General features: G+C 50.9%; 2 protein-coding genes across 2 annotated transcripts in view; one reads left to right on the forward strand and one right to left on the reverse strand.

Moving 5' to 3' along the window:
• The window catches only part of CNTRL (centriolin), a 29,546-nt gene extending 20,764 nt beyond the window's left edge, over nucleotides 1-8,782 (forward strand). Inside the window, exons 24-44 of the mRNA XM_027885939.1 lie at nucleotides 293-582; nucleotides 737-936; nucleotides 1,097-1,289; nucleotides 1,500-1,630; nucleotides 1,737-1,877; nucleotides 1,996-2,122; nucleotides 2,273-2,437; nucleotides 3,174-3,333; nucleotides 3,443-3,558; nucleotides 3,997-4,214; nucleotides 4,388-4,545; nucleotides 4,818-4,891; nucleotides 5,058-5,246; nucleotides 5,480-5,705; nucleotides 5,889-6,094; nucleotides 6,306-6,446; nucleotides 6,964-7,221; nucleotides 7,326-7,388; nucleotides 7,729-7,932; nucleotides 8,176-8,279; nucleotides 8,701-8,782. Of these exons, the coding sequence (XP_027741740.1) occupies nucleotides 293-582; nucleotides 737-936; nucleotides 1,097-1,289; nucleotides 1,500-1,630; nucleotides 1,737-1,877; nucleotides 1,996-2,122; nucleotides 2,273-2,437; nucleotides 3,174-3,333; nucleotides 3,443-3,558; nucleotides 3,997-4,214; nucleotides 4,388-4,545; nucleotides 4,818-4,891; nucleotides 5,058-5,246; nucleotides 5,480-5,705; nucleotides 5,889-6,094; nucleotides 6,306-6,446; nucleotides 6,964-7,221; nucleotides 7,326-7,388; nucleotides 7,729-7,932; nucleotides 8,176-8,271 (3,356 nt within the window). The 3' untranslated portion in view covers nucleotides 8,272-8,279; nucleotides 8,701-8,782. The remainder of the gene's footprint in view (nucleotides 1-292; nucleotides 583-736; nucleotides 937-1,096; nucleotides 1,290-1,499; nucleotides 1,631-1,736; nucleotides 1,878-1,995; nucleotides 2,123-2,272; nucleotides 2,438-3,173; nucleotides 3,334-3,442; nucleotides 3,559-3,996; nucleotides 4,215-4,387; nucleotides 4,546-4,817; nucleotides 4,892-5,057; nucleotides 5,247-5,479; nucleotides 5,706-5,888; nucleotides 6,095-6,305; nucleotides 6,447-6,963; nucleotides 7,222-7,325; nucleotides 7,389-7,728; nucleotides 7,933-8,175; nucleotides 8,280-8,700) is intronic.
• A 546-nt stretch (nucleotides 8,783-9,328) lies between these two features.
• Nucleotides 9,329-22,088, reverse strand: RAB14 (RAB14, member RAS oncogene family). Its single transcript, XM_027885938.1, has 8 exons — nucleotides 22,051-22,088; nucleotides 15,627-15,685; nucleotides 14,617-14,670; nucleotides 13,126-13,303; nucleotides 12,788-12,854; nucleotides 12,158-12,245; nucleotides 11,829-11,859; nucleotides 9,329-11,252 (listed from the first exon to the last, which is right to left on the reverse strand). Exons 2-8 carry the CDS (start codon nucleotides 15,676-15,678, stop codon nucleotides 11,075-11,077), a joined length of 648 nt encoding a protein of 215 aa, XP_027741739.1. The 5' UTR covers nucleotides 15,679-15,685; nucleotides 22,051-22,088; the 3' UTR covers nucleotides 9,329-11,074.
• Nucleotides 22,089-22,291: the final 203 nt, after the last annotated feature.

Raw genomic sequence — 22,291 nt, forward strand, 5'->3', positions numbered from 1 at the left:
GTGTTGGGTTTATTCCCCAGCCAGAAATGGGTTGTCCAGAGCAGATGGTGGCACAGGTGAGTCAGTGCCACAGGGTGTTGAAGATGAGCTTGCTTAGGGCTCACAGTGAATGTTTGGATGTGCATGAGGGAATATAAATGCTTGTTACTGTTGAGTTTTTTAACCAGTTTCAGCAAAAATTAATTACATTTTTTTACCTTAGAAAATTTAAAATACGTGAAGACTACTGAAAAAATGATTTAAAGTGACCTGTGGTTTGGGTTTTGTGATATCTTTTTTTTTTTTTTTTTAGGTAAAGATAGGAGAGCCAAAGAAGATGGTGAAGGAAACGCAGGAGCTCCTCTTCCAGAAGACCCTCCCTTTGTGCCACCTCCTGGCACAGTGATTTACACCCTCCCAGATGGTGCCCCTGCACCCCAGGGAACAGGGGTTTATAGCCCCCCTCCTGCAGCCCCCAGTGGAGCTGCAGTTGCTCGTGGATCCATCCTCTACAACCCTCCTCCCGTGGGAGCCCCCGTTGTTTATGGCCCTCTGCTTGCCCTGGGAGTGCTGCACTGCAACGTGCCCGACCACCACGAGCTGGTGAGAGCCAGGGGGGGAGAACTGCCTGACAGATGGATCAGATAAAACAATCCCCGTGCTGGGAAGGTTCTGGATCTGCTCCTGAGCCTCAGGAGGATGAACCAGGACAGGGGGGTTCATTTTCCACGTGTGTTCCCCATGTGTGTTTGTGCAGGAGAGCCAAGTGTCGAGGCTGGAAGACACCGTGTGCTACCTGAGGTCTCAGAAATACAGAGAGAGCTGCTCTGAGCACAAACACAAGAAGGAGGTGGAGAAACTGCTCCAAAATGTTGAGGAGCTGGAGCAGGACAGGGCAGAGCTGCAGGGGGAGGTGGCCGAGCTGCGGCGAGCGGTGCAGAGGCAGAGCAGGCGCAGGTGAGAGAACAGGGTGGAGCACTCTGGAAGTTCAGCATGTGGGAATGCCTGAATTCTTTCCCACTAAAAGGCAGTCTGGATTCATTTACAGCTCCACAGCTCCAAGAGGCTCCAGGCCTTTGGTGTTTTTGTATTTCAGCTCCATGGTTTTTCCTCTCAGGGACTTCATTGACGGTTACACCGACACCCTGATGGCAGAGCTGCAGCTGGAAAGGTCTCTGAGGCACCAGGAGGAGGTGGCAGAGGAGGTTGGGTGTGTGGAGAAGACCCTGCTGAAGCGCAGAGCTGAGCTCAGGGAGGCAGACAGGCTCCTCTCAGAGGCTCAGGTGGAGCTGGAGAGCACCAGGGGCAAGGTGAGAGAGCCAGAAATGAGGGCAGGGGGGTTTGGGTTTTTGCACTGGTTGCTTTAAGCAGAGGATTTTTGGTTGTCTAAGCACTTCACTTTCACTTGGATAACCTGAAACCTCTTAAAATGCTTCTATATGAAAACAAGTCGTGGGATAACCTGTATGTAGAAATCCCCAAATGGGATGGACTGTCTCAATTTTTCACTTTTCCTCTAGACTAGAGAGACCCTTCAGAAGTACAACCGTGCCAAGCAGCACCTGTCCTGCACCGAGGCAGAGGCCAAGGAGCTGGAACAGAAGGCTCAGGGAATGGCCACTGAGCTGGGGAAAGCTGCTCAGCAGCTCAGGTACAGTGTCCTGCTACCTCTGTGTCACATGGGCACGAGGAGAAGGATTAGATGCTTTCCAGTTAATATAAAAAGGGCCAAATTCTTTTTTTTTTTTTTTTTTAAGGCTATTACAGACAGATACAAGGGATTTGGAACAGCAGAAGAGGGAACAAGAAGGTATTTTGAAGGAAATCAACAAAATGGTGGCTGCCAGAGATTCTGAGTTCCAGTCGTTGAACCAGAAGATAGAAATGCTCTCTGAAAGGTGAGGGTTGGAATTCACCATAAACTGCATTATATTACATCAAGAACTCCTCCTCCAATAAGTTACTGCCTCACATATTCTCACTTCTTCTGACTCCTGTTTTTATCCTCCCTCCCAGTCTCCAGAAGCTTCAGGGAGATATCAGACTGGCAGAAGGCAACGAGGACCATCACCTGCAGATCATCAGAGAAGCAGAGCGCCTTGTCCAGGGCAAGAAAACTGAGCTGGAAACGCTGAAAGATCAGGTAAAACTTGGCTTCCTGACCCCGGGCTGCCAATTTTATTGGTTCTGATGGACCTGAAGGATGAGAAGAGTCTTAAGTCGCTTGTTCTTGTGTTAAGCTACAAACCCCCAATCCTTCAGCTGATTCTGCTGTTGCCCCTGTGCTCTGCAGATTGGTGCTCAGCAGCAGGAGCTGCTGTTCCTGGAGCAGCAGGTGAAGCAGAGAACACAAGAGCTGCATGTCCTGCAGGACTGCATTGCCCTGAGGAAAGGGGACCTCAAGGAAGCCCTCAGGGATGGAGAGACAGAAGCACACGAGAAACTGCGCCAGATAAGAGTGAGTTGTGTCCAAATCCCTTCCCAGTTCCTTACAGAGAAAGAATTGGAGCATCAAAAACATTCCAGGAAGTTCCCACGACGTCAGTTTTGCTTTCCACCACCTCCCCAAACCCACTGAAAATCGAGGTTATGAACAATAAACAGGCAAGTTTAGGGGATGGTGTGACTAAAATCTTGGTCCAGAGGCAGAGCTCAGGACTCCCCAGTCCCAGGGGTTCTGACACAACTGGTCCCCTGAGAATTAAATAACAATAAATATCAATCTCTCAATGACTTCCTGTTGCTGAGAGGAGCAGCTGCTGGAGCCCAGTCAGTGTGAGCAGTGTGTGTGTCAGACAGGACAGAGCTGCCTGTGCCCAGCCCCATTCACACTGAAAGGGTCCTGCCCTTCCTTTCTGAAATAAAAACAAACTATAAGCCTAATTATATTTTGTGGTTTGGTTTTTGTTTTTTTTTTTTTTTTCATGGGGGCTTCCTTTCTGGCTTTGTTTTAATGGCTCTTAATCACTGCAATGACAGTGTTATGGAAAACCTTTGCAGAATTACTATAAATAATCAACAAGCAAGGCTTTAACCCAAACATTCTGTACTTTTTTTGTTTGTTAAGCAACGCAACAGAATTAGATGGACCACAATGTTGATGGCAGACTTAAATAATGTTATAAATATTTAGGCCTTCTATTTGAAGGACTGCAAATAATGGCATTCCTTGTAACACTGCTATACTTCCACAGGAAATAAAAGCGATTTTGGAAGAGCTTAACGTTGAGAGGAAAGAACTGGATGCCCAGCTGAGTGAGAAAAGAGCCCAGCTTGCATTCCTGAGCAAGGATATCAGGCAGGAGGAGGAAAACCTTCAAGGAATCCTTGGGCAGATCACCAAGCACAAGATGGGTATGGCCCTGCATTTTGGGTTGGAAAGAAATGCCCAGAGCTCTTAGTTGTGCATCACCACAATCTTCTCATCCTGGTCCACCAACCTTGATTTGTTTCCCCTCTCCAGAACTGAAACACGTCCTGGAAATGCTGGAGCTCGAGAAGAACGAGCTGGAAGGGTTGAAGCTGCAGCACCAGCAGAAGCTCAACGAGCTGGAGAAGGCTCAGGTGGCAGTCCTGGAGGTGAGTGTTGCTCCTGGAGCTGAGGCAGGGGCTGGGAGGGGTTCTGTGGTTCTCTTAAGCTCTGGGGAACAGAGTCCTGATGCTTTTAAATCAATCAGTTCCTAATCTGATTGCAGCTTATCACAGAAAAGCCTCAAGGCTGCTTAGGCCCTTAGAAATAATGGGATTTTTTGGGGGCATGGGGGAAGAGGGGGCTGTTGGCTGATGGATGCAGTTTCCTTAGCATAAGCTTCCAGAGGCTTTTTCCCTGGATTCTCTTTGTGTCCTCACCTGCAAAGGGGGAGTCTCATTTCCATCCCAACCTCCATCACAAACACCCTCCATCCTGGCCAGGTTTTGGAGCTGCTGTGGGGTGTTAATGCCCGTTCTCCTTCTGGATCATAGAACCAAAAATCCAAAAAAATACCTGAGTTTGGGGTTTTCTTTTTTTCTTTGCAGGAGAAGCTAAAACTGGAGAACGTGCAGAGGTTGTTTCAGTGCCAGCAAGGGGAGGTGGAGTGGCAGGAGCAGCTCCTCCAGAAGGACCGGCAGGAGAACGAACAGCTCGTCTCCCAAATGAGGACCCTGCAGAGCGACCTGGAGGCCTTGGCCAAGGAAAAGGAAAAGCTGGAGGAGGAATCCTGGAGCCTGGAGAAGAGGCTGTCACACACCAGAAGGTGAGGGGGAATATTTTCTTCCTGCAAAGCTCAGGAGGGCTGGGAAGTGCTTTGAATGCCTGTTTGTTGGGATTAAAAAAATAACAGCTGTAACTTGGGGATGCCTGAGAGGGTTTCACTGACCTTTTTTCAGGATTTTCAATAAACCAGGAATATCTATTCCCACTTTACAGAGACTTAACTGCTGCTGAAGAGAGCAGCAGAACTGCCCTGTCCAATGCAGAAAAAATGGAGTTGAAGTTTAAGAACCTGCAGCAGGAGGTGGAGCTGCTGAGCAAGCAGAAGAAATCCCTGAGTGGGGAGATTGTTGCTGTCCAGGAGGATCTGCAAGGTAAAGATCGGTTTTGGGGTTTGAGCTGCAATACATTTCAAGAGAAATTGTGTTAAAAGACACACTTTAACTGAGGTGTGTGGGATTAACTATCCACCATGCTCAGATAGTCTCCAGGCAGGGAGTGTTTTAACATGTCAAAAAAGATGGAAATTTTAGAAACTATTTCTTATTGTTCATTCTTCACTTGAGAGAGGATTTCTGCGTGCAGGGATTTCAAACTTGCCGATTGACAGACTCTTGTTGCCAAATATTTTTTATTTTTTTTCTAGGCAAAAAGGAAGAACTAGAAACACTGAAAGGGGAGCTGAGGGGCTCCAGGGAGCAGCTCCAAGCAGTGGAACAGGTTGGTTTTAGTGAACCTCCTATTCGCTGTCCCAGGGTGAGGGGGTTGAGGCCCAGCAGGGTGACCAGGTTTGGTGGGTCCTGTTCCCCCTCACACCACCCTTGTGGCCAGGGAGCTTTTCCTCTTTCCAGCCCCTCCTGACTCCTGGGTTTGGTTTCTGCTGCAGGATCTGGAGAACAGCACCAGGCAGCAGGAGGAGCTGCTGAGGGAGCAGGCAGCCCTGAGAGGAGACATCCAGGAGTGCCTGAGGAAGCGTAAGGAGCACCAGGAGAGGCAGAAGAGGAGGGAGAACCAATTGCAGCAGCTGCAGAAAAAGATTGAAGAGAAGGAAACAGAACTGGCCCGACAGGAAGAGGTGACAAACCCCCTGATTTGCCCTCACTTCCCTCACCTGAAAAGTGATGCAGCCAAAAACGGGGGGGGATGAGTTTACAAACAACACAGCCTGGCTTGGGTTGGAAGGGACCTTAAAGCTCCTCCAGTCCTTTTTAATTTATGCTGCTTTAGCTCCTGCAGTGTTTCTTAGAGGTGAGTTTTGTTCTCCTTGGTGTTCAAGCTCTGGGTGGTTTTTTTTTTTTTTTCTGGCAGGTTCTTCATCACCTCAAGCAAAGTTCAGAGCATGAAGGGAAAAAGCTGGAAGAGTGCACAGCTAAAGGGAAAGATGAGAAAATCCTCCTGGAAAAGGAACTTGCAGAGCAGCACAAGAAACTGGAGCAGACAGCAGCAAAAGTCAGGCTGGCAGAAGAAAACCTTTGGAAGCTGGAAAAGGAGGAGTCCAGATGTGCAGCTCTGGAAGAGACTGCCAGAAAAAGCAGTAAGTCATTGCCCAAATTCATTGGTGCCATCGCTGGGGGCTGAGTCCCAGTGAAACCAAGAAGTATTTCTGTTCATCTCACTTGGTTTCTTGGTGTTTGGAACGTGCCTGGTGTGTGTGGAGTCCACCAGGAGCGTTCAGGTTCTGCTAACCAGGACTGGCTTTTAAACATGTTCATTACAGAGCAGCAGCTCTTGGAGAGAGAATCCCAACTACAGCAAAAAAACAGGGAAATGCAGAGTCTTCAGGAAGAACTGCAGGTCTCCAGGTCTGAGCTAAAGCAGCTCCAGGATCAGATGCTGTCGGAGAGGAGAGAAGCAGAAAAACAGATCTGGAGTCTGAAAGAAACCCTGGAAATGCAAAGGATGGAGCTTGAAAGGAAACTGCAGGTAAGTCCTGGCTGGGGGGTCATTTTAAACAGCAGAATGATAGAACACCCATTTTTGTGTCGGAGGAACAAAACCCCCAGGCCAGACACAACTCGAGGCCACCAAGCTCTGGTATTTCCACCTGAGTCACTCCTGTTTGATCCTGTTCCTGCCCTTTAACTTGAAGAAACGATGTGGATTCTCTCAGTTCATATTTCCTGCGTTTCCCCAGGAACAAAGGCAGGAGAACAGCTGTTTGCAGAGCGATGTGGCAGTGGCTGAGCAGGTGGCCCTCAGGAACCGCCAGCGGGCCAAGGGCCTCGGGCAGGACCTGGGGCAGATCCAGCAGCACTGCAGGCACCTCCAGACCCAGGTGGGCACTTCCACACAAGTCCATTGGTTTTGGGTTTGGATCTCCTGTCTGCTCTGTCACAATTACAAATCCCCCTCCTTGGCATGGCTTGTCGTGATTGATGCAAATCACTGAATGTCCCCACAACGTTCAGGACTCCTCAAGGGAGCATTTACAACCTGTCAGTGCCAGCCTGGGGCCAGCTTCTGCTTTTGACACTCACTTTGAATTCAAAGTGATCCCACCTTTAATAAATCCTTTATAAATTCCAAGCCCTTTAAAAACAGGGTCCTGCAGAGGAGAATGTTGTTGGCAACTGGAAATCATTCAGGAAGGCCCTGCAAGGTCCGAGTGTGGCAGGTTTAAGTTACCAAGTTGTGTCCTGGATTTCCTGTTCCCATCCCTGGGGTTTCCCTGGCAGAGTTCATGGTGGAGCTGCAGCTGGGCAGAGGTTTTGGGTCCAGGTGTCACCCTTCCCCAAGCAGCCCCTCTCTCTGCACAGATGGTGTGTTTGTAACCCCAGGGCTCTGTGCTGCAGGTGAAAACCCTGGAGGAGAGACAAAGGGAGATGGAGAGTGCAGCAACACTGCTTAACCTGGAGGTTGAAGATGAAATTAGGACGGGGTTTAAATCTGCCAACTCCTCCTCTCTGTACCCGCTGGAGGATCTGGAAACATCCTCGGAGGCAAAGGGCAGCCCTGGCTGTGACTCTGGGGCCTCGGAGCCCTGCACTGCAGCTGAGGGACAGCTCCTCTCCCTGGGAGACAAATGGAACATTTCCAGCATCTTCCTAATGGTAAAACACTTTGGGGGAGCAGCTGCTGGTGCTGCCAGTGTGGGGTCCCTGTCCCTGTCCTTGTCCCTGTCCCTGCTGTGCTCAGGCTGTCTCTGTTTCCCCAGGATGAGCAGTGGAGGGGGGAGGCGCTCCGGGAGCAGCTCCAGCAGCACGAGGACCGGCTCAAGGTGCCACATCTGTGCCTGTCACACCAGGACAGCCACTGCCAAACCACCCCCCAAACACCTCCCCCCAAACACCTCCCCCCAAACACCTCNAGGGGTGGGATCCTCCCCCAGCTCTGGAGGGAGAGGGAGAGGAGCTTTGGGTGGGGTCCGAGTAGAACAGTAAAAGCCTGGCGATGCAGGCTGGAGCACAATGAGTGATTCTAATTAGCAGTCAACTGGATTTTGGAGTATTCCAACACGATTCCCTCACTGTTGTCACACTGGGGGATATCATATTTGGCTGTACCTTGTCCATGGGGTGGGCAGTGGCCCTGCCCGGTGTAACAGCCCTGTCCTGCAGGCCCAGCTGTGGCAGTCGCTGGCCCAGCAGGCCGAGGTGCTGCTGCGGGGGAAGCAGCAGACGGCCGGGAGCCTGCACAGCCTGCAGAGACAGCTGGATGAGCTGCACGAGCTGCTCAGCAGCTCCACCTCGGACTCGCTGCTCCTGGCCAAGAGCTCCAGCCTGGCATCGCTCCACAGCACTCTGAATTCAACCAGGACTCAGGTAAGGTGCTGCTGGCACAGGAGGTGTGTTTGTTTTGGGGGGTTCTGAAGGGGGGCGATCACACCCTGCATGTTCTGGCAGTAGCTGATGTGTTTGGAAAGGCTGAGCTTTCCTCAGAACGGTTTGGGCTTTTTTTCCCTTTTTTTATCTTTTGTTCTCTAAAATCTAATTTTGTTTTTACAAAGTTTAATGTCTCTGCTAATTGAAGACATTAATTACTCAGACTTTCCTGCTTTTTCCCAGGCCTCTCTGCCAGGCCTTGCCGGGGTCCCCAGCAGGCCGGGAAGCGTCTCGGGGTCTCCCACGACAGGTTCCTGCTCGCAGGGGAGCTCTCGGTGAAGCCAGAGGTGAGACATGACATCAGCCTGGCTCCAGCCTCCCTGAGAGCCTGGAATGCCACGGGACACAGCTGGGGGTTCCCAGACCACTGCCCCTTCCCAGTGCCGTGGTCTGTCCTGGGTTAGGGGGTGTGCTCTGGGCAGGAGCTCAGCTGGCACAGAGGGACCGAGTTCAACATAAGCTTTGCCATCCCTGGGCTTTCTGGCTGAGGAACCGTCCAGCCCCAGGGCTGAAGCTCTGGTAGGGCTGGTTCCACAGCAGCCCCCGGGACATAAAAGTGTTCTTTTGTACCAGCTGAAGGTAAAATTGGTACTTGAAAAGTGGCTTCACCTCAGCAGAGCTCAGAGCACGTCCCAGCTTGGACCTGCAGCTGCCACCTCTGACGTCTTCTCCTACCTCACTGTGTGAGCCGAAAGGCCTCTGCCCCCAGAGCTGCTGCAGGGCCTGCACTGTGCTGTGAAGGTTTTGTACAACTGAAGAACAGGTTTATGTATATGTTGGGTTTTTTTTTTAAAAAAATAACTATTTTAAATATTTAAATGTGCCCAAAACAACCTCCTATTGAAGTGCTCAGCTCTCAGCCAGTTTTTGACTTTACAGAAACCCTGTTACAAGGCCAGAGTTTGGCCCGTGACCTGTTGCCGAAGGGGTGGAGGTTTTAAATGCAATTATTTTTTTGAGTACTTCCTTCAAATAAACTTTTGTGCTGGCTGCTTTGACGTGGGGGTGGTTGTGGGTTCTTTTCCCCAAAGCTGCTCTCCAGGCCCCTGACCTCGCCCTGTGGTGCTGGGGCAGCTCCCACTGCACAGATGTGTCCGGTTTCGGCAGCTCTGGCCTTGGAACTCCTGCTGGGGCTGAGCTCTCAGCAACCCCTCGCTCTCCAGAGCCTTGGTGGATATGGGCAATGGCTTCAGGAACAAAATTCCAAGGAACTCCTCCTGCAAACGGTGCTCTGTACCCCCTCGGGCCCAGGGGGGAGGCTGAGCACAAAAACCAACACCAGAAGGATCTCTCACCCCTCCGAGGCCCCTCAGCAAATGACACACAGCGGTGAGGGTTATCTAGATACAGGTACTTTATTTACAAATATTTAGATTAATAGCATTGTTACATCAAATGAGGAGTACAGCAGTCCAAACAGATCCTTTCTGTGACAGAAACAATCAGACCTACTGAACTGACTCCGGGAGAACAGGTATTGCACCTCAACAAGCTGTAGTCATTACAACACTGACTTCACACCAGCAGCAGGTCGTGGTCCCTGGGCAGGCCCTGGTGCAGCCTCGGGGTAAGCAGATGCAGGAGCTGGAGATCTCGGACATACCCATCTACTGAGGAACAGGAGGTAAAAAAGGACTAACCAGACAAAACAGAGGGACAGCGCACAAGTTACCCAAACCCACTGTCTGCACATTCCAGTTTTGGCTTTTATTTAACAAGGACTGTACAATACTCTGGTACCACTGGTTACTTACAAGTCTGAACATTGTGGAGTTTTAGTGTCTAGAGAGGGATTTTAAGGCTACTTTGTATTTGAAACGCTGCAGTGAGCCTGAGGTGAGACATTAAGCACTTACCCTTCCATTTTTAAGCCATGTGATGTTTCCCAAGTGAAGCTGCACTTGGAGCCACAGTAAAACCCCCCCGTGCAGGGTCAGCACCACCACCCCCACAGGCCAGGAAGGATGGACTCCAAGGCTGGATGCAAAACCCTTAAAAAACCCCTCACACAGGACTGGGAAAAAAAATACAAGAGCAGTTAAAATCCCTGGAGAGCACACGCTGTTCCAGCTGTCCATGCAGCCTCTGCCCCTTGCCAAGGGTACAGGTACAAGAGCAGGGGGTGTGCGAGAGCCCCGGCCACGGGTGGAGCCCGAGAACCAAGAGAAGCAGAGGGGGGAGAACCCCCCGTGCAGAGATGAGACAGATCCCACTAGTGTTAATAATGTCTGTGTCCCCTGCATCCCTGGGACAGCGGGAATGCTGCCTGCAGCTGCAGCCAGGGCTGGGCTGGGCCGTGCTGCCAGGGCAGGTGGGCACAGAGAGCTCAGACTGTACAAACGGGGGTTTCTTACACACTGTTCTAATGCCGGGCATCGGTTTCTTCAATAAAATCATATACACAGGATGTATTTAACTGTTAGCTCAGTTCCTTCAAATTTTATACATATTTACGTTCTGTTAACAAATGGAAAGGAGAAAAGTGGCAAAAAAAAAAAAAAAAAAAAGACATAAAGCTATTGAGCACAAGAATGAACAGGTCACTTCCCTGCGCCACCCCAACACATCCCACAGGGAATTCTTCCAACAAAGCACATCGTTACAGAGCCCCTCGCTACCATCGGAATCATTTCACAGCAACAACTCATCCTTCACTATGGACAGCTCCAACAGTTAGAGGTGGGGGAGAAAGGCCAAAGAACCATAAAATTAAACCATACGAGACAAAAGCCCTGCGAAAGTGTAAAATCAGGAGTCCAGCATCAGTGCTCAGTTTAAATTATGGATCGGTGACACTATCACAAGGACAATCAAGGAAAAAAAAAAAAAAAAACTTCTAGATTTACCATGCAGGAGAGGTTTTATTACTCTACTTGCCTTTTGATAACCTGATTACATCTAAAGTTGTTTAGCAGTTTAGTACTGTGTTAAACTTGTCTCAGAGTTTTAATTAAACCCAGTAAGATGTACAGAAGACGGGGCAGCGGCCAAAAGCGGCGCTCCCGAGAGCAGAGGTGTGGGGGCAGAGGAGCCCTGGAGGGGCAGAGCAGCCCTGGAGGGGCAGAGCAGCCCAGGAGGGTCACTAGCAGCCACAGCCTTCCCTCTGGGGCTGGGGTTCGCTCGTTAGCCGCCCGCCCTGCGGGGCCGATGGTTTGTGCTGTACGCCCGACTCGGCTGCGTTCAGGTCCAGGCTCCCGTCTTGGATGTTCTGGTAGATCTTCTTGGCGGCCTCCAGGAACGCGTCCTCCACGTTCTCCCCGCTGCAAGAGAGCGGCGCAGTTATGGGGCTGACCCTGAGCGGGGCAGGGACACCGTGCTGGGACCCCACGGGTGCTCCCCAGTCGTGCCTGGAGCAGCCCAAGCACAGCTCCAACACAGCCCTGGGACAGCCCAGGGCCCCACGGCCACTGCACCCACGTCCTGCTGTCCCTGAGCCCTGGGGACACCCCAGCCCCAGGCACAGCAATTCCTCCCCCACTGAAGGGACCAGAACAAACTCCACAGCCCGAAACACCCGAGGGGAGGAATGTCCAGTTGGGAAACACTGCCCCACGTGTGTACACATTCCACACTCGGACAAGGCCTCACATCCCAGCTGGTTCACGTGCATTCAACCAGTGGCTGCCTGAAATGCAGCCAGAGCTCTTAATTCCCGAGTTCCCTTCAAGTCAAAGCTGCTGAACACACCTCACCCTCCAAGGGAGCTCAGAAACACTCTCTGCTTTCCTATGCACTTGCACCCCCCTCCCACCCCATCCCGTGGCCATCCCTGGGCACAGCCAATACAATTCCTCAGGCAGAGGGATCTGAACCACCTGCAGACAGAAGCCACTTACGTTTTTGCACTTGCTTCGAGGAACAATAAACCTGTTCAGAAACAGAGGTTTGACAGTCAATGCACAACACCCCGAACAGCCCCAGGTCAGACACACTGTGACCCTCAGTTACAGGCAAGACACTATTTTAGTACTAAACATTATCCACACAAACTGATTTCTACAACTGAGACAGCAAACACCAAGCCAGAGTGCCTCAGGCACAGGAGTTTGCACATACAATTCCATGACTCTGGAAGAGTAAGCTGGCAGCTATCAGCGCTCAGGATTCACTTTAACAGCACTATCCCCTAGGAAACGTATCAGCCCAAGAGAAAGAAAAAACACACCATTTTCTTCAGCAAATTGTTTGGCTTCTTCATATGTAACATCCCTCTGTGCTTCCAGGTCTGCTTTGTTTCCTATGAGGATTATCACCTGGTTCGGGAGAGACAAAGTTAGTCTGGCAAAAAGCTCGGGAGCCTTTTCCCTGCCACCCTCTTTACTGAGAAAGCTAAAAAGCAGATTATGTGCAGCAGCCACGCTCCTCCAGCAGAGCTCTGCTCCAGCATTCCCCGCTCTGGGAAGGCAGGAACAGCATCTCCAGTGCTTTGGGCCGTCCTAAAAAACAGTGGTGCTGCTCTTTATTCAGGAGCTGGACCCTGAGCCACTTCCTGTGCTTGTTTCATCATCTGCTAAGCCAGACAGAATCTTTAGAGGTTTCTTTCATCACAGCAGAGCCTTCTCATCATCAGTTTGGTGCTAAAGTATTTTAGGGGCGTTCAGGGAAAGGCTGAGGGACGAGAGTTGTGAGGTATGGTCAGAGAGACAGGGAAGAAAAACCTGCCAAGTGGGGACACGAGGAGTGCAGAGCACACAGGAGCTGCTGCAGAGCCCACTGCAGGTGCTCAGGCTGAGCCTCCCCCCTCTGGCTCAGCCATCAGCAGTGCTGCTGTCAAGCTAAATAAAGTCCAACTTACAGTATTTGGATTGGTGAGGTTCCTTGCATCTGTCAGCCAGCTGCTTAAGTGATTATATGTACTTCTTCTGCAAAGAACCGAGCGAGCACAGGGTTAGCCTCAGTGTTTTATAAAATATTTAATGCCAGCAGCACAGTCAGCACCCACCAAACAAACACCCACCATCCCTGCTCTTCTCCCCCCTCCACACAGACACAGCAGCAGTTTGGGCTCAGACCACAATTTCAAGTCAAGGTGTGGAAGCGTCACCCAACAGGGTACTGATCACCCAGACACAGGGGAGAGACACGACAGGACACACAAGGCAGTGACAACACACCCAGAGCTCCTGCCCTCACCTGGTGATGTCGTAGACCATGAGAGCTCCCGCTGCTCCTCTGTAGTAGCTCCGTGTGACAGCCCTGAATCTCTCTTGTCCTGCCGTATCCCAAATCTGTAGTTTAATTTTTTGGCCGCTAACTTCAATTATTCTTGTGCCAAATTCAACACCAATTGTGTGGGGACAGTCTGCCATAACTGCCAGGAGAAACAAGAGCAAAGATCAGATCTCTCCTACCACCAGTTTTCAGGTATCCTGACCAGATCTGCAGTCTCTGAGGGAGCATTTTTGCAGCTACAGTTCCCAAACTGCATCACTTCAGCAGAAATAAAATGCTGCATTTCCTGAGCTGCAGTGAGTTTTAAAAACAGTTATAAAATTCCTTGCCTTCTCTGCTGCTGTTTGGCCATACAAATCAGAAGGTATCAAGTCAGCTGACTCCCAGTCTACCCTTGCAGAAACTACTTCAATGCAGTGGGAGAAGAGAACTTTGAGGGAATTACCAAGGAAGATACAGTTCAAAAGTCTGTAACATCTCCAAAAACAAGGAGCCAGGTTGTTTCAGACAGGGCTGTGCACAGGAAACGCCCCTTTCAGAAGGAGCTCCAAACACCACAAATCAAACCCCAGAAGGCACCTTCCTACTTCTGATAAACTCGTGTTAACAAGCTCATCTTTAAGAAAGATCCAGAAAATGCAGGAAGGGTGAGGAGCTACTCAAGCTCCCTACAGTTGGTGACAGTCCCAGCAAAGGGGTTTGGCGCTGACAGACCAAGGACAAGACACGTCCTCACTGAGACTCTGCCCACACCTAAAGCAGCATTAACTGGCTTGTACTCCATTTTAATAAAAAACGACTCAGAAAACCCTATTTCTGCTGAAAAACAAGTATTTTAAACTGCAGCTCCTACCCACTTGTTACCACACCTCGAGCGGCACATGGTGAGGACTGACTTTGTGCTGATTAAATACCTGCAGAATTACTCAGTGAGTGAGGCAACAACTGCTGCAAACCACAGGGCAACACACTTTGGGAGCTGATTCTTAATTAAGGATGATACCATATATGAAAGAATGCTTGAGACAGGCTGCAGTAAGCCTGAAACACCATCACCCAGGGCAGGCCAAGTGTCCTGACTCACAGAGCTGCAGGCAATGGCAGTGCTGCTCAAGGCTGCAAACAAGAAAAATTAATCCCTTTTTCCTTTTAAACTCCTTAAGAGGCCTAAAAACTCCAAGTGCTGGTGAGCGAGTTACACCAACACTGAAAACATTTCAGACGTTTCGCTTTGTCTCGTATCAAAATTGCCCAGAAAAGCTGTAAACCCACTTCTTGTTCTTCCCACTCCTCACAGGCAGGACTTTTGCCATCTCCACATCACCATTTTGTCTCTACAGGTGCAGGATTCAACCCAAAACCTGAGCCAGTGCAGTCCATGCAGATCCACACACCAAACAGGCAGGGAGAGGGGTGGGGGGACGGGAGAAATGCTGGCAATGAAATACTCACACTTCTTTTCTGTGAATTGATGAAGCAAACAGGACTTTCCTACACCCATGTCCCCTGTCACAGAGAGAAGAGTTAAACCACGGTTACAACAAGCCCCTTTCCCTCCCCCCACACAACCAGTGGCACCGTTATTCCTGCCCCAGGTGGGCACTGCTCTGTCCCTGGGCCACAGCCCTGCAATCTGTCACCTGCTGCACCAGAGCACTCCAAAAAGAACTGAATTTTTATTATACTGACTTTACAACTGCATCTCACCAGGTTATAAAAAGCGCACCTGTGAGAGTCTGAGCTGTGAGACACACTTGGTGTGTTCCTGCAGGTACTGGCGAGAACATCAGAAACACTGACAAGAAATCACTTCCACTGATCCACCTGCACGGTGCCAAGAGTGAGGCACAGCAAGGTGTTCCAACAACTCACTTTTCCAGAGGCTGAGGCTTCACAGCAGCCTCACAAACCTGTACAGTAACGCAGCAGATCACTGACACCTACACAAGGTCATTAACAATTAAACAATTAACAGCAAGACCAGTTCTTCCAGGATAGTTATGAATGTAATCAAGCCCCTGACTCCAAACAGCCAAGGAAGCTGCAGCTAAAGCAGCATTTGAACACAAAAATTGCCTTCTCTGCAGGAGGTTTATAAGCCTCATGCAATGGTTTCCAATCAGCACTCGTGCCTTCAACAGAAATGCAGAAATCTTTGAGGTTAATGATGCAAAGTGCTCGAGCAAACCTGAACCAACACAGCATCCCAGCTGTGCTCCCAGGCATTTTTTCCCCCATTTCCCCATCAAAGCCAGTTTTTAAGAGGCCCTGGGCCGTGCCCCCCTCCCAGCTTTATGGCACACAAAGGCCTTGATGTTGGCACTGCTGCTGAAGCTTCAGAGCGAGTGTGGTGACCTGGGGGGACTGAGGGGGGACAGGCACCCCTGAAAGCACCAGTGGCACAGCCCCAGGTTCCTCACCCATCCACCCTCCCAGCCAGGGCTGTGCCCAGTGGTACTCACCAATAATGATGTACTTAAAGATGTAGGAATAGTTGTAAGGTGCAGTTGCCATTGTGGCACTGAAACAGAAAAACAGAACACGTCACAACTGGGGCTTGTGCACCAAACTCAGCCCCAGTCACCCAGCTGAGTTCATATCAGCAAACAAAGCCCTTTCCCCTCCCTCCAACCACCCTTCCACTCCCAGCTCAGCCCCTGACAGAGCAGCACCCACCCCCCAAAACAGCTGATGCATGACCTGAAAATAAAACCTGACTCCAACACGCCAATCTGAAGAGGTTTTACGAAACCAGCGAGTTGGAACTATTACATCACACTTTGGAGACTTGCCCCAGCACCAAAGGAAGCAGTGCAGCCTGCACAGACAGCTGAGCAGCACTGGGAAGCTGGAGCAGCCCTGGCCTGCCGTGGCCACGCTGGGAAGCAGCACAGCCACAAATCAGATGGGCAGGAAGCTGGTTCCCAGGGCTGTGGCTCTGTCAGCAGGGCAGGGCTGCAGCAAGGCTCAGCTGCTTCTCTTTTTTCAAGGCAGCAAGATTAGGTTGGGGTAAGTCATTCCAACATTCCACAGTTTTCCTAAAGGTAGAGGGAATTAGAGCATCAGCCGTGTAAATGTGCTGAGCTACCAATTAATCCATCAGTTAACCAAGACTCCACATCTACACAGGCAGATACTGGCAGGTGACATGAGAGGTGAGAAATGCCTGCTTTTGTCACAGCCCCAAAGTTAAACTCCACTGTGAGCAGCTAAGCAAGTGGAACATTTGTGGCAGGAATTCAGCATTTCCCTCCCTGCTCCAGCCCTCAGGAACACAGGGAACACTGAGCCTAGCGAGGTTTTCATCCAGTCATGTGTCATTCACATGGCAAACCAAACCAGCACCGGAAGGAAATCCAAACATGGGGAAGCTTATGGGGCTGGGACCCTCTGAAAAGCAAAGCACTGTTTCTGGAACCACAATTAATCCCTCCCAGTGACCTGCAGTCGTAGGGAAGGGGAATAAATCTCATTGCCAGCACACACCAACAGCCTCCACATGCAGAGATTGAAGGCAAACATGCTTATCTGCAACTCCAGCAGCAGTTGAGAAGGGTTTGGTGAGTGCCAGGCTGGGAGCTGCCCCTCCTTCCCTCCTGCCTGGCTGGGGACAGGGAACGCTCCAGGCTCCTACCCCAGGCAGTGTGCAGAGCACCCATCCTAAATCCCACACACGCTGTTCTAGCAACTCCAGTTTGTTCCAAGATAGTAAATTAAAGACATTTTGGACAGTGATTCACCAGGCAGGCCAGCAGCTTCACCACCTTACATCTGGAAGACTGCAAAGTTAGATTTTCTTCCAACATATGCACTGATTATTTTCAACCCCAGCGAACAAAGACAAGTACCAGCCCCATATGGAATTCCAAATTAACTTGTCACTGTGGAAACATCCAGTACTTCAAGCTTCCTGAACATCCTCACATGTGATGGTTTTTTTCTCTCCTCCAGCACATCCCAGGGCAGGATCATTCCATCTGGGCATTTCTGACCCAGTGCTCGTGTTCTGACACCTGCCACCCACAGGGTCTGACTCCCAGGACAGGAGTGGTGAAAAACCCAACCCAACCACCCAGCACCAGGACAGGGAACCAACCAGTACAAAATCTGTCCTGCAGAAGCCTGGCTGGCCTCTCCTTCCCAATCCCAGGAGGCCAGCAGTGCCAAGGGAATGCATCCTGCAATCCCAGCCTGTGAGCAGCACCCCTGGAGGGTGAGCAGGACTCTGCTTTCCAGGATGGCCAAGCTGGAGCTCACTCTGAGCTAAGGGAGCCTCTTATCTCTGTTTATTTGCCAGGCTGGCTTTGCTTGCTGAGATTTGTCCACTTTCATTATACCTTTAAAGTAAATAAGTCTAACTGTGCTGTTTAAATACAAACCAAAAACTGCCCCTGCTTTTCCAACCTGTGCATCCATACCAGCTCCCACTTCAAAGGGACACCAAACCAACTCCTGGGCTGGGCAAAGAGTTCTGTTCAGAAATGGGTGGCAAAGGAGGACCCAAATCAAGGCACATCCCACTGCCAGAACTCCACCCTCGCTGTTACAGTGACATCAGGCTGTGACAGGTGGGACATACCACACACCTTTGTACCCTGCACACAGTCCCCTGGCTTCGAGAAAGATTAGAGCAGCAACATCACAAAGAAATTCACTCATAGGAGGAGTCTGGACCTCCTCCCAAGACCCAGAGTTGCTGCAGAAGTCGCTGTGTTTGCCACACATCTGTACTGAAAGCTGCAGAAATAGGGACACTGGGTTTAATCATAATTTCTGGAGTTAAACTGAAAAAAAAAGCAGCACTTGGGTACTGGGATTATATTTATTCCAAAGGTCACATTACAAAAAAAAAAAAAAAGAAGATTCTGAAATACTCCAAATCATTACTAAAGGTCAGGAATCTTTGCTGGAGAACAGATGACTGCTTTAAAAAAAAAAAAAATTGAAATAAAACCTGAAGTAATACTAAAACAGCCAAGTAACAAACTTTTAAACACTCAAATTCCAGTAAGGATTAGCAGGAATTCAGACTGTACTCAGACCTTGGAATAACAGTGATATTCCAGAAGGACTCTGTGCTGAAGGGGAAAAATAAATGCAACAAAGTGAACACAGAAGCTCTGGGGAGAACAGAGCCTTGGAGAACTGACACCTCAGCATTTACTGCAGCTGCAAGGAGGAAGTCCAGACAAGGACAGGGCACAGCAGCAGTCAGGAAACACTGAAATATCAGCTACACCTCAGTGCGAGGGGCTCCTATCCCTTAATATCTGCACCCACCTGTAGAAACTGGAGCTCCACCTCCACTTCCCAGCCCTCTCCCTGTTCCACACTCATGAATCTCAATAATCCCAAGATGAGGGGTTGGGGCTTTCCTCTGGGAGGGCAAGAACTGCCCATAAACATCCCCGGCTCAGCCCCAGCACTGCTGCCAGCAAAGCCACCCAGCCATGACTTTCCTGTGAGCAGAAAGCAGGAGTTCAGTCTGGGAGCTTGGCCTACCTGCCAGCCCTGCTCCAGGAGAGGCTGCCAGCTCAGGACAGGCTCTGGCTCCCCTCTCAGAGGCACCACTTCCCAGGAGTTCAGAGCATTAGTCCAGGATGGCCACCGGCCAGAGGCTCCCGGCTCACCCTGCCCAGATTTCTGGCATTTTGAAGCCTGCACGATGAATTTCCGTATCACAGCGAAGCCTGGGAATTTCCCAGGGAGCAGTGGCACCATCATCCATTTGCAGACATCAGCTTCTCCCTTTGAGGCATTTTTTAATAGAGAGTTAAAGATGACCTTAATGAGATCCCGCTACATCTCCATTTCCTCCCCTAATCAACAAGCACACCACAGGTATTCAGAGATCTCACTGCAGCCTCATTTCAAGTGCCAGCTACATCTGACCCTCCCCAGATAAGGCAGGTCCAGGCACACTGCCCTGACCTTCTGTATCCCAACACCACAACCGTAAACATCAGCCACACCAGCCCTTGTGGGACCTGGGCAGTTCCTTCCAGCTCAGCTCCAGGACATCCAGCCTGAACTCCAGCCTGGCTCTCATTTGCACAGAGAAATGTCATATTTTTGTGCTCAGCAGGTCTGTTATGAGAGCAGAACCTGCCAGGCACAGGCTTTATCAGACACTGCACGTGGGTAATGCCATCAACTTATGGTCAATCCACAGGGCTCACACCTGTGGAAACAACATCACCTTCAAACTCAGGACTGCCCTTTGTTACAGGATCCCCACAAAACCACACCACTGCAGCCAGGGAACCACTGGAAAGCTACTCTGAAGCCAGAGGGATTTTGTATTCCATCAAAACCACCCAGGTGTTCTTCCCATCTTTCTTCAGGGGTGTGCAACAGGAAGGGATCCCACAGTTGAAGCTGCAGATTCCCTGGGATGTTCCTCAGCAGAGAACACTGAGATTGATGAGGGGCAGGGCTTGTGGAGAGGTAGAACTGTATCCATTCCAAACTGCACTTCTCCCCCTGAGGGAGACTTTTGCCAAGCACACAAAACTACGTGGTCCAAGTGGTACCTTCCTTCAGGAATTGTCTGTCACTGCCCAGTCATGGCCTTCTGTAAAATCACAGCACACTGGGAGGTGTTAACAGTTCTGTTATCAATTCATTCCCCCAAGGAATTCATTCCCACAGGTCTCTTGTCCACAGCAAGCCACGAGGTTACAGTGAAGTTCCACTGTGGTTCTCTGACTTCCACACACCGAGGACACTCAGGGCTCCTGAACCAACATCCCAGCCCTCCTGAAGATGATGTCCCACTGCTGTCCTGCTCTGCTTCTGTATTTCTGCAGGCCTGGCTCCACAAAGCCCTGCTGACTGTCCAGGCCTGCTGCAGCCTCCACACCTGTCTGACATCACCACTTGTTGCTGGCCAGCTCCTTCCTCATCCCTCAGCTCTCCCACAGTCATCCTCTCCGGCTTTGCCCCCCTGGGTTTCACCAAAGCATCCCATGAGCACAAGGCAGTGAGAGCAGCCCAGCAGGGCTCTGATCTGCTGTCCAAGGGCCCTCTGCATTTCCTCTTCATCCCCATGCCCAGTTCCTGTTTCCCTGGATGCCCCCATTCCCTGCAGGCTGTGGGGCTCAGCCCCCCCAGCTCCCGCCCTGCAGGGCCCTTTCCAGGCTGTTCTGGGAGAAGTGTTTAATATATTCTTCAGTCATGGAAAACACCTTAACCCAGCCCGGGGCCCAGGGTGGAGTTCTGAAGCTTCACAGGCCTCCCCTTCTCCTTCCACACCAGAATTTTGGGGTTATTTTAAAACCCAAGCCAAGCACCACACTCCCTTCACTCTCTGATCTCCCTACCAGCCCTCCAGTCCTTCCCCCACTGTGCTGCTTTATCCTCCTCGTGGTTTCACATCCTGCTGGTTACTCCATTTTGTTTCCCAAACTTCCTGCTTTTCTGTGTGCACTCCTCCTTTCTCCCTGACCACACCCAGCTCACTGCACACCTGCCCTCCACCAGCACTTTCCCCCCCGTGCCCATCCTCTCAGCCATCCCCGATCCACCGGCATATCCCACATATCCCATTTTCCTCTTGCCACAGGACAGCCAGTTCACAGCAGGAGGGTCAATGTCCAGAGGTACCGGGGAAGTTTGGGGCAGTTTACACAGACACCAGCAGGGTTTTGCTGTCATCCCAACAACGCTCTGCAGTCACCACCTTGGAAAACACAAGTCACAGACGTTTCAGGACCACATGAACTCAGATCTGCCTGGTGCTTCGAGGAAGGCACAGCAAAATGAGCACCAACCACCAGCAGGTTCCATTAGATGCACAAGAGTGAGCAACTCATTTTAAAATATTATTTACATTTTAAAGCCCAGCACCTCCAGTAGAACAGGTTTGTTTCCAAACTGCTGCCCTTCATAACATGTCCTCTTTTTTTTTCCCCTTTGTTATTCGTAAAATGGAAAAGGAAAAGAGGAACTTCTTCCTTCCACTCAGATTTATGATTTTTCAAATCCTCAGAGCCCCCAAATCCAAACCTCGACAGGAATCAATCCCAAGGCCAAAGCAATCCACAGCATAACATCTGGCTACTGAAAAAGTTGGGGTTTGAAGGGGTTTAGGCCACAGTGAGTCTGTTCATAAAGGGGTTCCATAAACTCTGAATAAACGTCAAACACGGAGCCTGTTTGAGAGGCCTAAAAATCAAAGGCCACAGCAAGGAACCTCCAGAGCCAGAGCCCAGGGCAGACCCCTCCCTTTTCGTGGCCTTAGTGCAGGGCCAATTCAGCACAACTTCAGTTCGAGACAAAGCTCCCCACGGACGTTACAGAAGGTGAAAGAGCAGAATCCCTCTCTTCTGTTTAGCCCGAACAAGCTTTGGCAAAAGAAAACACAGAGCGAGTCTAGGGCACTTTCATTGCTCTCTCGAATAGGAAGTGGCTTTTCCCTCAGCCCTCAAAAGCCATTTTTTTTTCTGTCAAAGTTCACGACAGCGCAGGCCAACATTAACAACCAAAAGTCCAGATAACGCTGCGCGTCGACCACACCGAGTATAACACACACCTACACACCCTGCGGGCGACTGCAACAGCACGTAAGGGGGGATTTTATATATAAAAAAACATAATATATGGCGTGTGCAGACAGATCTGGGGGTGGCGTTACCGGGGAGGGGGCGGCGGTGCCACACAGGCCTAGTCCTGTGCTCGGCCGCCCCTTCCCCTTCTGAGGCCTCAGGGCCGCTCGTCTCCTTCCAGGAGCTCAGGGCGGCGTCCCGGAAAACCCTTCACCTCCCTCCGGAACCCGCCCGGCCCACAGGAACCCATCGGAACCCATCGGAGCCCACAGGCCCCCCTCAGGCCCTGCCGGGCAGGCTGCTCGCCCCTCCCCCGGGGGAGGGGGGGGGGGCGCCGTACCTGTGCTCGGGGGAGCTGCGCAGCGCGGTGCCGATTCCCCGCGGGTGGGGCACTGTGTTGTGTGTGTGTTTTGGCGTGTCTGTGTGCGTGTATCTCTCCGCTCGGGGTGTGTGTGTGTGTGTGTGGGGGTGTTCCTCGCCCGGCTCTGGCTCCGCTTCCCCTCAGAGGCGGCTCCGCTGCGGCCCCATCACCCCCGCAGCCAAGATGGCGGCGCCGCTCGCACGGGGTTTCCCCTCCCACC

Source organism: Empidonax traillii, unplaced genomic scaffold (assembly GCF_003031625.1).
Source record: "Empidonax traillii isolate 1590-97213 ecotype Southwest subspecies unplaced genomic scaffold, ASM303162v1 scaffold174:size915687, whole genome shotgun sequence".
Lineage (NCBI taxonomy): Eukaryota > Metazoa > Chordata > Aves > Passeriformes > Tyrannidae > Empidonax > Empidonax traillii.